Genomic DNA, 14023 nt, shown 5'->3' on the forward strand with positions numbered 1-14023 from the left:
CCCCAGGCCCTGTGCTTGCATGGTAACGAGAGCTCCCACCATATGTTAATTCCAGCTACCGTCTGGTCCATGAAGTTCCAGTGCTTACCAGATAAGGGTCTGTTCCATTCCTCAATGTAGCGAAGGCAGGACGCCTGGAAGTAGCCGCTAATCAGAGGAAGACCCACTCCCCCCTCTTTTTTCGGACGGACCATTTGAGTTAACGAGAAGCGCGGCTTCTTTCCTCCCCATACAAATGTATTGATAAGTGTCTGTAATTGAGCTGACACCCTTGGCGGAGGCGTCATAGGGATCGTCTGAAATATATAAAGGATGCGAGGGAGAACCGTCATTTTAACCGCCGCAATCCTCCCAAACCATGCCAATCGCAGTCGTGCCCAAGCGCCCAGCGCTTTGCCCGTGTGTTCTAATAGTCGCATAGTTTAGGGCTACTGTCCGGGCAATGGTCGGCACAAGGCATATGCCAAGGTACGATATGTCTTGCTGGTGTCAGGACTGCCGGAATCACGGAACTACAAACATGGCCGCCAGCCAGGAACGCGCAAGCGCAAAGACGGGTCAGGCACGTTAAAACCCAGCCATCCCCAAGCAACAGCGCTTCGCATCCCGGTTCCTGCTTTCGTTTTGTTTCCCCTAATCACTTCCGGTGCGTCACACTCCTCATTCCTGATTCGTCGGTGGTTCAGGGTCCATTCCTGGCGGGTCATCTTCGCCTCGGCGCCCCGCCGTACTTTGTTTCCCAGCTCCTGTATAAAGAAGAAAAAGACTCTAAGCCTACAGTATCGTGGCTACAATAACAGCGCTTTTGCGCTGCTCTTTTTATTTTCCCTTTGCTATTATTTTTACTGATGCCTAATACTTACCTGATCTGGTGCTCTTGGCGCTATGGGAGTCTGCTCCTGCATTCTCTAGGGTACCTAAAGGAAAGCGAGGTTCAGTTATCTGAATTCAAGGTTTCATATTGGTTGTTTAGTACTGATTTTACAGTCACAAGGAAAGATTTCTACTAGCTACATTTGGTTAACAGGTGGGCACATAAACAGTTCCTTATCTGTGGTAGCAACCTCTTTTGTTTCCAGTAGTTCCTATCAATGCTGTTGCCTCTTTGTTTCTTTCAGCACCAGATATACATTCTATTCTTCATCTTCTACTTTTCTACTCAGCACATGAAGAAGAGAGATTTAAGGAAGAGAAAAGAGAAGAACAAGAGTATTAGAATAGATAGGGTGCCACTATTTTGCCTAAATGTGTTTGTTTATTTCCTTCTGTCTACAGCCTTTTGTTGTACCCCGTTGAAACCTGTGGCCTCGTGCAGTCGGGACGAGGGATTTCTCCCCTTTCTTTCCTTGTTTTGTCTCCCTTCTTCCCCAGGTTACCATTGTCGCCTAGATGGAGTCAGGCGCAATAGGTGATTGGGAGAAGTTGTGGACCTTACTTCGAATTCCATGACGTTCCTGTGGAAACTCAGGTGAGATTATTACAGCTGGGTCCATTGGAACAAGAATTGTTTTTTTTTTTTTTTTAAAAACTCTTTTTATTAACATTTTCATTTGTAACCAATACTGCAATACCATATCGTGCAAAATAAAGTACATCATAGTTTGCTCGTGTCAGCCGCTGCCGCGCTTCAAAGGTTCCATTCTGTCTCCTCAGGGGAACAAGAATTGTTGCTGCAAACCGTCCGCCCTAGCTGGAGGGATCGATAGGTTCAAAATGTTTGACTTGCCCAGGTTGAATTTGAACCTAGATGCCTCGCCAAATGTGTGTAGCTCCACGAGAAGAGCCGGCAAGGTCGTTTGAGGGTTCGTGAGGGATAGAATCACATCATCAGCATATAGACTGATCTTGTGAACGTCAGCCCCAAATTTCAGGTCTTAGATGCACGGGTCAGCTCTTAGACGTTGGGCGAGTGGCTCCATGTAAAGCGCGAATAAAAGGGGGGGGCAGAGGATAGCCTTGCCATGTCCCCCACAATATTGTGAAAGTAGCTGATCTGGTGCCATTTACTCTCATGAAAGCCCTGGGCTCGCTGTAAATGCATTTGATCCACTTAATGTAGTTCTCCCCAAACCCAAAGCAGCGCAGGGTATCAAACAAGTAAGCCCAGCTTACTCTGTTGAATGCTTTTTCTGCGTCAACAGATAAGAAGAAGGCCTGTCTACCCGATCTCTGTACGCTGTCCATGAGGTGGAAGAGGTGCTTCGTATTGTCCCCCACTTACCTGGTAGGGATAAAACCTGCTTGATTGGGGTTGATTAAGTCTGCCATTAGGGGATTTAAACGCGCCGCAAGGATACTGGCGAAGATCTTCACATCTAAATTTAGGGGCGATATGGGCCGGTAGGACCCACAGTAAACTGCTATTTTTAAAATGTATTAAAAGTCCAACTTAATGTTGAAGTCAAATTTTGTATGACAATTAAGGAAAGGGGACATTTAGAACGTGATCTTTTCTATGCCTGAGGCTAATTTGCATTAGCCTCCAACTGTCACCCAGCTGCTGAATAGCACTGGTGTGGTGTGAAAACGTCTCCCAGAACAGAGGAAATGGCTTGGGTATGGGGAGGCATTTGTGTTGCAGTGGCAGAAAGATTAGTTGGGTTCTTAATTTACTTCAGGGGGCTTACCCTGTCACATGGGGATGTCAGATGACACCTAAAGAGGCCCCTTCCTCTTTCCTCTCAGTCAGACAGATACAAAACCCAGTGAGGGAAAACTGCCCCCAGAACTGGTTTGGAGTGGCCACAGAGGAGGGGCTTCTCATTGGCCTGCCAACACCTCTGAGGGGGCACATAGGCTATGCACAATGGGGAGAAGGATTTCTCCATCTTGTGTTTAGTGAGTGGGGGCACAGGAGGATTGTTTGCAGTAGGGCACAGGAACTTGTGCAAAGTGAGTAGGGTTACCATTGGGTAAATGTACCCAATTGGTTAGGGAGGGGCCAGGGTCACCCCCACCCACGAGTTAGTGCTAAGCATAAAGGTGGCACCCCTTTGACAACTTCTTTGGAATACTCTGGACCTGTGAAAGAAGAGAAGAAGAAGTGAACCTGTTATTGAGACCTGTGAGAAGACTTGAAGGGCTGGACCTTCTACCATTTGTGCCCATGAGAGGGGAGTGTACTACAAGGGTCAGTTGGCTGAACTCCTGTACAAGCTACAGGGCCACATCAAGCTCCAAGTGGCCTTTTGCTGAAGTGCCCAATTGACCAGTACCTTATTGGCCTGGACCTTGCTGGTGGCCTCTGCTGGAGTGAGTCTTGACCCCCTCCCCAAAATGCTGTTCTTGAGGTTCTGGGACCCTTGGCCCTGTCTTTCACCCCTGAAAACCTGGGACTTTGAAATGTTGGACTTCAAGAACTCAAGAGAACCGAGACAAACCTGCTGAGTCAATCCGCCCAAGGCTTGACCTTGCTGGGCTGAAGAAACAGGTTTCCCTGCTCAGAACTTCTCCACAGCAGAAAGTCAATTTCAGATGGAACTCAGTGAAAAGGTATCCAGCCTTTTGGAGTCCTTTTTGGACACAGCCTGTAGCCTTGCCTCTCAGGAGGCTTCTGAGCTCCAAAACGGAGACTAAAGCCTGATTTATATCTTTGCTGGACTACCGCCGACCCGTGGTGGCGGCAGTCCCAAGTGCTCCGTCGAGATGACAGTGGTCCGCCCACCTAATTTTAATGTTGTGGCTATAGACAGGAGACCGCCGCCACCGCTGCGGCGTTCTTCTCTGCTGGCTACCAGTACTCTGCCGCCGTCAGTCCGCAGGGATTGCGCTGAGCCAATTTAGATGGCCTTGTTGTGCTGGCGGTGTCCTGGCGGCGGAGCCCTTATGGAGGGAGGTTCATGGTGATGTGGTGACAGGTAAGTACAACGTACTGAAGTGTCAATACACATGTGTCATGCTTGCATGTTAACCATATGTAAGCAATGGGATATGCCCCTTTGTGTTAGTTTGCATGTCACTCACATAACATACACACACTATTGAATGCGCACCCACAGGCACCACAACAACAAATATTTTTTTTAGTGTCCCTACAGGTGTGTTCAATTAACCTTGAGTAGTAGGAAACTGAACACTGCTGCATTACACCTAAGGAAAATATTGCATGTAAGAGCAATGCAGACATACACAAGGCTACATCAAATGTCAGCACACAATACATAGAACAATAGTACAAGTGCCTTACCTTGGATCTCGGTGACAACTGGGTCATTTGGCGTCATGGTGGAGTCGGTGCAGCAAAGGAGAGACCTGGACGATGGGATAAAAGATAGAAACGGAAGCACCAAAAAAGGTACGTTTTTAACTCATTTCCTTTGATTCCGCCACGTAGTAGTAGATTGTATTCCTACCACAGTTACCACAGAGGAAAGGCATATTGTAATCTGGATGGCAGGAACCTGGGGTATAATCCCGCTGATAGCTGATTCTGCCTCTACTGCCATTGACGCAGTTAAAAACTCCTGAGAGAGTCAGCGGGACCGTGGCGGTCTTCCCTCAACAGACCTGCCAACATCTAAATGCAGCGGTTGGACAACCAAGTCTGCGGGTGGGATAATCATCAGAAAATGCGCCGGTGGGACATCAGCCAAGGTCTAAATCAGGCCCTAAGTCTCAAGGTAAACCTCTAACTGGGTCAATCCCAGTTGGTGTATATGACCCAAGCTCCATTGCATTCGATCCTGAAAACACTCCTAGGTCTTTGTTTACCACAACCAGTTGAGCCGCATTGGTGCTCAGTGTCGTTTGGCCTATTTTTACTTAAATCTTTTGAAAATTCATATCTCCAGTTCCACTTGTTGGATTTTTTATTGCTTTGGTGTTATTTTGTTTTAAAAAAAGTATCTATTTGTATTAAATGAAGTGTAATTGTTATTGTGTTGATATTTTTTTACTTTTTACCTGTTTTGGTAGTTCTAAATGCTTACACATTTTCTCTAAGTTAAGCCTGTCTGCTCTGTGCTGCAGCTACTAGGGGTTGACTCAGGCTTACATTTAAGAACCCTTAGACTGCACCTAAAACGAAAGTCCTTTTTTACTTGTGTTGGACCTCAATCCACCAAAACTAACAGACCACTTTCTCACAGTCATCAGCTCTTCCCGAGGAGTCTAAAAGACACAGCCCACAGGAGTCTGTTGTGTGGCCATGACCCAAATGGAGTGTAACTACCACATTGCGGGCTGCCACCGGGCCTTTCTTACCAGCATGATTAGTATTTTAATATCCCAGCCGGGACAAAAATTAGCAAAATCGCCAAAAGTCAGTATTTTTATCCTTATCAGTACATATTTAAGCTAACAATATAAGAAGAACACACTTTGAAATTTGTTCTAGAGCTGCCTTAATGATCTCTGGATGATAATAAAAGTAAACAAAGACAGAAAAGCCATGGTGAACATGAATACAGCCCATTTTATGTAAGATTCTGTGTAAGTGTCATGCCCAGGCTACGCAGCATCTTGAAATGTGAACCCATGGCCGCTATTTTTCCCTTGGGAAGGTGGCAACACCATCCACACCGGAGAAGGGACCTGGCAGAGTACACAGGAGTCCTTTCTAGCATGAGAAGATGGAGCCACCAGGTTAGCGGTAGGCACTTGTAGGATCTGCCCATGTTATTCCACATGACCTTGAATCCCACTGCATTATCCATTACTAGTAATGTTTGTCTACCTGCCCTGCACTTAAAGCGCCTCTTGCTGCGAGCATCAACGCCCACTGGCAGATTCACTGAAATGCTGAGTGAAATTCATGTATTCTTTCTTGTAGAAACTTTGTAGGTAAAGTTGTTGTACATGTGCTCTGCTATTTTTCAGGAGGGATGGAGGAGAGAGCACAGACACATTCATGGTCATTTAGCTTTAGGGACCTCAGGGCTGGTCAATCACACTTTGCCTGCTTCTTGGGTCTAACACTGGAGTGAGAGTCAATAACTAGTTTTGGTGACCAGCACAGTGTGACCAGTGCCACAGCTCTGGTTCTACTGGCCTCCCTCAGTCTGGCTTCCAGCGATGCTATGGCTCCCATCTTACCACCTTTATTTTGTTTTCCAGAGTTCTTTATCGATGGAATGGGATCCTTACTCGTTGGATCCTGCAAGGATGTGACCATCGACCATCAGAGAAGGGATGATCCTGTAGATCCTTCTCGCGTTGAAAGCATGAAGCGATATGGAGGTTTCCGCACTAACACCAGGGAGCAAGTGACTTTCAAAATGCAGCTACACTATTTCAAGAACAGACTGAAGTGTTACACCAAGAAATAATTCCAGCTTTGATCTATGGTGGGACAGTCCTTGAAATCCCATCTCCATCCATCTGGCTCATGCAAAGATTCTGTGATCTGCAAATCCCATTCATCTGGAGATCCCGTAGAGCGGGAGAGAATTCTTTCTGCTCTGCACAGGCAGCAAAGACCTAAGAAGCCATGCAAGCATGAAGGACAGACTCCCTCTTTGAGTGTTTTTTGATATTTTCCTAAAAGTTGTGATGTTTCTATGAGTTATCTTAGGTCTTTCTGTGGACAAATTCTATGACCTCCCTCCCTGAAAACTCCTGCCTCTTGGAGGACTGAGGTTAAGCCTTACTGCACAAGAATGCTGCAAATATCTCCTAATCCAAAGGGTTCTATCTCTTCGAAGACCATGACCAGGTCTTAATCTAGTAGGATGTTGCGGGTATTACATCCTCTTTAATAGTAGTACCTCTTAGAGGACTGACATCAAGCTCCTGATTACGAGTGCCCTAGAGGGACGGTCAGAAATGATTACAACAAATAAATTCTAATACCACAGGGATTGCAACTTATAAAGTGATAAATTCCACCTACTCCGAGTTTTGGAGGAATAACTTGCGGGGATCCCTTGGAGTGGGATTATAGGGGGGAGGTGATGGGGGGCAGATGCAGGCTGCTGCCTGATTGGTTAAAGAATCTGATCCTTTCAGAGCAGACGTTTTGCAGCACCTCCTGAAGTGTACCCCACAGTGTACATTTGCAACCGGGTCCATGTCTGGGACAGGAGTGGTCAACATGTATATTTTTGTGAAAGTTTACAAATTTTGGAGAATATTCACAAACTGATATATCCTTCTGCATAAAATTGGGTTTGCGGGACCTGTCTTGAATTTTTCTCTGTGATCTATTTTCTGCTCTAACAGTCTACCATGGGTCAGAATTAAGCAGCACCCCACTAATGCTAAATGTTGAGGAATTTTTTTAATTTCCCTCAAATTTGGAAATTGCATACATTTTGCCAATATAATTGAATTTTCTCCCTGATTTAGTCTGGAGCTCTCTCTTTTGGGGCGTTACTGATCCTTCTGTGGCCACATATTCTGGAAGGTCACTGGTAACCGGTCATACATTTAAAATGTGATTGTCTTTCAAAGCTGTTGTTCTGTGTTTATGAAAAACTATGTATAACTGTTTATCAACTCATGCTAATCTAATATATTCAATACATTTCACACATGGGTCTAATGATTCCCAACATGTTGATTCAGTAGTGATGACCTGCTGAGGCTTATTATTATTATTAAGGAGGTTTATATAGCGCTAGCCTGACCCGAGGGTATCGGAGCGCTTCACAACAATTTCCGAGCACGATTCATACAATAAAGCAGTATTCTACATATAGGTTTGGAAGTCCAAGTGTGCTGAGCAGCATTGAGGTAGTCCGTGAGTCCTGAGATAACATCATAGAGTGCACATTGTCTTGGAGTTGAACCACTTAGGGGGGGGGGGCAGTTAAGGGTCAAATAGCAGGGAGGAGGTGAGTCTTTGAGCTACAATGTCTGAGAGAGACGACGAGCAGGGACTTGCGTTTAGATGGCGGCTATCCATTCGGGAGGGAGCGGTTGAGGAAAAGGACTTTTAGGTGTTTTTTGAATTTTTGGAAGGACGAGATAGTTCTGATACCAGCTGGGATGGAGTTCCAGATTGTGGGTGTGTTTCCGGTGCAGGACCGTGCGGCTGTTTTTTGTTTGCGTGTTTTCATAGGGATGAGTAGTAGGGTGCTGGAGCTCCTGAGGTTCCTTGTCCGACAAGCCTTTTTGAGTTTAGCAGCCAAGTACTCAGGTTTTCCTGTGTGCAGGGCTTTGTGTGTGAGGCAGGCAGTTCTGAAACTGGCACGCAGTTCGATTGGGAGCCATTTAAGTTCTCTGAGTGCTAGTGAGATGTGGTCATATTTCCTGCGTTGAGAGTAGTTTTGAGGGGTGCTAGGTGAGATTTTGTTGTACCAGTGAGGGTGGCATTCCCATAGTCAAGTCTGGATAGCACCAGTGATTGGGTGGCTTGTTTGAGGTCGTTGGTTGAGATGAATGGTTTTATTTTGTTAAGTAGCTTCAGGTTGACAAAGGCACTCTTTGCGGAGTTATTCCAACAAAAGCAACAGGTCCAGGGGTCCTGGGTCTAGATAATGATTCCTAGGAAATTGGAGGAACTGTGCTCGAAGCTCTGGACCGTGAGAGCTTCTCAAAGTCAAGTAGGGTTGATCAGCAAGGATGAATCCTTATTATCCGAATGTTTTACTGAAAGAGGCTGTTATTCCATTTTGTATTCATTCACCACTTTAATTAATCCATTTCACTCTTGATTTGATTGCAAGTTTGTATTGAGAAGAGAAAGAACAGCTGACATGTGTTTCGCCCCATATGGCAGATGGCGCCAGGGCTTTCTCAAGGCTGTAACAAAGTAAAAATGCGATCAGTACTGTGTAAAACACTAAAGAATGACCCCAAAGAGTGAAAAAAGGTGAAGAGAGTCAGGTGTGCTGGTGAAAAAAGAAAAAGACAAAGTCTAAAGAATAAAATCAAATTTTATTAAAGTGATTAAAAAATCCCAAGAGATGGTTCTAAATGAGAGCAGAAGAAAGATCTTGCATACAAAAGGTCACGATGATTGTGGGACTTGTGAAAGTGAAGCCTTCTACCCAAAGCGAAGTATTAGAAATAGAGTGTCAGTTAGAATAGTAGCGCATAAATGATGCTTTTTCAACATTAAAAAAAAAAAATGTAAGTTGCAGAAGAACTATTTTAAGTTATTTAGAATAAGTGCTCGGATCAATATGAATAGGTGCTCCTATTGGCTAGACAAGATCATGCAAGAGCAGTGCATGCCATAAGAAGACAAATTTGCAAAACCAAAATATACATTTGTAATACCTAAGCTGATTCAATATTCTTGCGCTCAAGTCACGACGATAAACATTTCAATGCAAAAGTTGAACATCCAAATTCTGGAAGGAGACTCACGCCAATGGTGTCAGGTCTAACACGCGTCCCCTCCAGCTGAAATGTGGGGAGAACTACCCATCCCCTTGGAAGTTCTCATCACTAAGGCGGAAAAATATGGACAGACCATCAGCATTGGCGTGTTCTGTACCAGGGCGATGTCCATACCCTGTAGGGAAATAGACCACCTTAACAACTTGGGATTCTCACCCCTCATCTGCATCAACCATCTGAGGGGCCTGTGGTCTGTCTGAACCCGGAAGTGAGTCCCAAACAGGTATGGTCTCAGCTTCTTCAGTGCCCAGACCAAAGCAAATGCCTCACGCTCAATTGCACTCCACCTCTGTTCCCGCGGAAGTAACCTCCTACTAATGAAGGCTACAGGTTGGTCTAGTCCCTCCTCATTAATCTGTGACAGAACAGCCCTCACCCCATGCTCTGAAGCGTCTGTCTGGACAATAAATTTCTTAGCAAAGTTGTCAGGTGTCAGTCCAGTTCACAATCTTTGGCCGCTTCTTGGAAGTCAGCTCAGTCAAGGGTGCAATAATGTTGCCATACCCTTTGACAAACCTCCTGTAATAACCCGTGAGTCCTAAGAAGGCCCTCGTCTGGGTCTGGGTCCTTGGGGGCTCCCAAGCCAGGATGGTTTCAATCTTGGGCTGTAGGGGTGCCACCTGGCCACTCCCTACCTGGTGTCCTAAGTACACCACCGAACCCTGCCCAATCTGGCACTTACTGGCCTTGATTGTGAGGCCTGCTCTGCGCAGCGCCATCAACACTTCCCAGTGGTGGTGCAAGTGGTCCTCCTAGGAGGAACTGAACACTGCAATGTCATCCAGGTAGGAGGCACTGAAATCTTCCAACCCAGCCAACACCTGGTTGACCAGCCTCTGAAAGGTGGCAGGGGCATTCTTCATCCCAAAGGGCATCGCATAGAACTGGTAGTGCCCATCTGGTGTGGAGAATGCTGACCTCTCCTGTGCCCCATCAGTTAAGGCGATCTGCCAGTACTCAGATGTGAGATCAAACGTGCTGAGGTACCGGGCAGCCCCTAACCGATCTATGAGCTCATCAGTTCTGGGGATGGGGTGCGCATCAGTCCTCGTGACCGAATTGAGATCTCGGTAGTCCACACAGAACCTAAGTTCTGGAGTGTCACCAGGCGCTGCAGCTTTTGGTACCAAGACCACGGGGCTGGACCAAGGGCTGCTAGAGGACTCAATCACCCCTAGGGCAAACATTTTGGAGACCTCCTCCTTAATGTAGGCCCTTACCCTGTCAGTCACTCTGTAAGCCGTGTGCTTGACAGGAGGACTGTCCCCGGTGTCTACCTCATGGATGCACCAATCAGTGACACCAGGCACCAGGGAAAATAAATCAGAAAATTGCCCCAACAGCTGGTGGCAATCTCTCTGCTGCTCAGGGGTCAGTGTGGTGGAGAGGACCACACCCTCCACTGACCCATCCTTCTCTTCTGCACACAGGAGGTCAGGAAGAGGCTCACTCTCCTCCTCCATCCCTGCATCTGTGGCAAGGAGCATGCCCACTTCAGACCTCTCAAAGTGGGGCTTTAGGCGGTTCACATGCAGGACCCGCAGGGGGTTCCTGGGAGATCTAAAGTCCACCAAGTAGGTAACTGGACTTTTGCGCTCCACCACCTCAAATGGACCGGTCCACTTATCTTGGAGCGCACAAGTCTCCACTGGGGCCAGTACCCAAACCTTCTGACCAGGTTGAAACTCGACCAGAGTGGCATTCTGGTCGTGCCAACGTTTCATCTCCTCCTGGCTGGCTTCCAGATTTGCCTCGGCAATTTTTTTGAAACGCCGAGTCTGGTTCCTGAAGGCCAATATACTAAATACATCTTTGGGAGGTTTCCTGGGAGATTGCTCCCAGCCTTCCTTGACCAGACTCAGAGGCCCTCTTACCAGATGGGCATAGAGCAGTTCAAAGGGACTGAACCCTAAGGACTTCTGTGGCACCTCACGGTATGCAAACAGGCATGGCAAGAGGACGTCCCACTTACGCCTCAGGGGCTCTTCTAGGCCTATGATCATGCCCTTCCAAGGTCTGGTTGAACCTTTCAACCAGACCGTTACCTTGGGGGTGGTAAGGAGTGGTGAACTTGTAAGTTACCCCACACTCCTTCCACAGAGACTTCATATACTGGGAGATGAAGTTGGTCCCCGTCACTCCCCACGTCTCTGGGGAACCCCACACAGGAGAAGATCCCCATCAGTGCACGTTCCACCACTGGGGCCGTCACTGTCCTGAGCGGGATGGCTTCAGGGTACCGGGTGGCATGGTCCACCAAGACCATGGCTGTCTTGGGGTCCAGAGGCCCCACAATGTCAATGCCCACTCGCTCAAATGGGATACTCACAACTGGAAAGGGCTGGAGTGGGGCTTTGATCTTCCCCCACTCTTCCCACTTGCCTGGCAAGTCTCATAGGTTCTGCAATACGTATCTGAGCTCTTCCACATCTGGGGCCAGTAAAAGTGGGTGACCAGCCTCTCAAAGGTCTTGGTCTGCCCCAGATGTCCTGCCAATGGAATGTCATGAGCCAACCCCAGTAGGAAGGCTGTGAAGCACTCGAGTACCACCAGCAAACGGGCTGACTCTGGCTCAGCAGCCTTAGGCTCGCTATACAGGAGACTGTTCTCCCAATAAATCAGATGTGAACCAGACATGTCACCTGCTGCCTGGGCTGCAGCCTGTCGCTGCATACCCTCAAGAGAAGGGCAAACTCTCTGCTGCTCACAAAACTCCTCCCTGGTGGGCCCTCCTTCCTGCTGCCAATGGGTCAGCTCAGGCAGGTCCCCCAGGTCGGCACTCTGCTCCCCGGTAGGCTCCAGGGCATCCCCCTCAGGGTCTGCTCCTTCCTGGGCCGTGGGAACCCAGGGGGCCGGCTTCCCGCGCCCCCTGCCCCTTCTTTCTAAGGCAGGGACCTGGGCCATACTCTCAGGCTCCAGGTCTTTCTCAACACCCTCCTTGGCTGCCATGGACCGAGTGGTAGCACACGCCCACTAAGGCAGACCCAACATTTCCAAGTGAGATCTCCTCTCCACCATAGCCTACGGGGAGTTCTCTAAATCATTGCCCAACAGACAGCCTACAGGCATGGCGGGCCTCACAGCCATCTGAAGAGTTCCTGAGACCCCTTCCCCACTCAAAGGGAACCTGAGCCACCTCACATTGGCTCTCTGAGTTGTCTGCGGACACTACTGGGTAGAATGCATGGGGAGCAACCTGCTCTTTGGACACCAACCGGGAGCTGACAGCAGTTACACTGGCTCCTGTGTCCCTTAGAGCCTCCACTCTATGGCCATTGATGGTCACCCACTGCCTGTACTTTTTAGTGTTATCAGGCAGTGCAGGCTTAGGGACCATCTCAAAGTCTCCTAGTGAGACAAGGGTCAATTCTACGGGATCCCACCCACCTTGGGCACCCATCTCCTCCCCTCCCCTCCCAGGGCTACACTAGCAAGCTGGCGGGGTGGTGCACGGGGTGGTACAGGAGCATCCCTTTGGGGACACTGTGGATCAAAGTACCTGTGACCCACTTGGCCACACTTAAAACAAGTAAGGGCCCCCCTCTGAACAGGCCTACCTGTTGGGGACACAGGCTTCTTATCCTGGGGAGGCTGGGACACCACTGCTTGGTTCCATTGGGAATTATTTTGGGGCCCTTTGTGGAACTCCTTTGGTTTACCCCTGTCCCCCCTACCTCTCTGCTGCGGACCCTGCTCACCTTTGGCGAAGTCTCCCACTGGACCCTTGCGAACCCGGGTACTCACCCAGCGGTCCGCCTCCTCAGCAAGCTTCCTAGGGTTAGTTAGCTTGCAATCTATCAGATGCTGGCGTAGCTCAGGAAAACAATTACTAGATAAATGCTCCCATGCAATCAAATCATACAGTTGCTCAAAAGTTTCTACTTTGCTACCTTTTACCCAGCGCTCCATTGCTCTGCAAAAAAAAGACACATATTCAACCCACGTGGTACCCTCTAGCTTCTTGCAGGTTCTAAATCTCTGCCTGTACATTTCAGGGGTCAAACCATAGCGGGTAATCAAAGCTTCCTTCATGTGGGCATAAACCATCCTACTTTCTGGGGGTAGGTCCAACAAGGTATCCCTCCCCTCACTCACAAAGCGTCCCCACAACCCGCTCCCCAATCCTTCTCAGGGACCCGGTGGGACACCATAGCTAATTCATAAGCGGCAAACCATTGCCCAATATCTTCACTTTTATGGTTATTCTTAATAACCTCCTTAGGTATATATACTCTGCTCTCAGTATGCACTACTGGTATGCTGCCATCAGAGGGGGAGATCTCTATACTCTTTGCTTTAATCTCCCAACTCCCTCAAAATTCTCTCATGTTCAAGATTCACTTTCATCATCTCAAATTCTAACTTCTTATTCTCTAGGTCTCTCTGACCATCTAATTTAAGCTTAGCCATCTCCATATTATGCCGCCTATCTCTCTCCCTGTCCTCTATCTCTTCTGGAGTCAGACCCCTTGAGGACACGCTAGTGCCCGGGCTGGAAACTGCTTAATCCCCTACCAAATCTACCACTTCATCCTGCTGCTCTCCTGCATTCTCTCCCCCCTCCACAGGCTCTTCCATATTCCTAGGGGCATCCCAGGCTTCTAACCAGGCCCTCAGCGCCTTGTAATACTCTTCCCTTCTAGTGAGACCTGTGATAGGGACTGTGAAGCGTTTGCAAAAATATTTGAGCTGCTTGGCATTGTAGGTTTCTAACTTCTCTTCTTCCCAGGAGAGATCC

At 48.0% G+C, this 14023-nt stretch overlaps 1 protein-coding gene across 1 annotated transcript in view; it reads left to right on the top strand.

The window, feature by feature from the left end:
* LOC146822537 (N-acetylneuraminylgalactosylglucosyl-glucoside beta-1,4-N- acetylgalactosaminyltransferase 2-like) overlaps positions 1-6422 on the top strand; it is an 811926-nt gene extending 805504 nt beyond the window's left edge. Inside the window, exon 10 of the mRNA XM_085613659.1 lies at positions 6055-6422. Within this exon, the coding sequence (XP_085469785.1) occupies positions 6055-6266 (212 nt within the window). The 3' untranslated portion in view covers positions 6267-6422. The remainder of the gene's footprint in view (positions 1-6054) is intronic.
* Positions 6423-14023: the final 7601 nt, after the last annotated feature.

This window comes from Triturus cristatus, chromosome 6 (genome assembly GCF_964204655.1).
Source record: "Triturus cristatus chromosome 6, aTriCri1.1, whole genome shotgun sequence".
Classification (NCBI taxonomy): domain Eukaryota; kingdom Metazoa; phylum Chordata; class Amphibia; order Caudata; family Salamandridae; genus Triturus; species Triturus cristatus.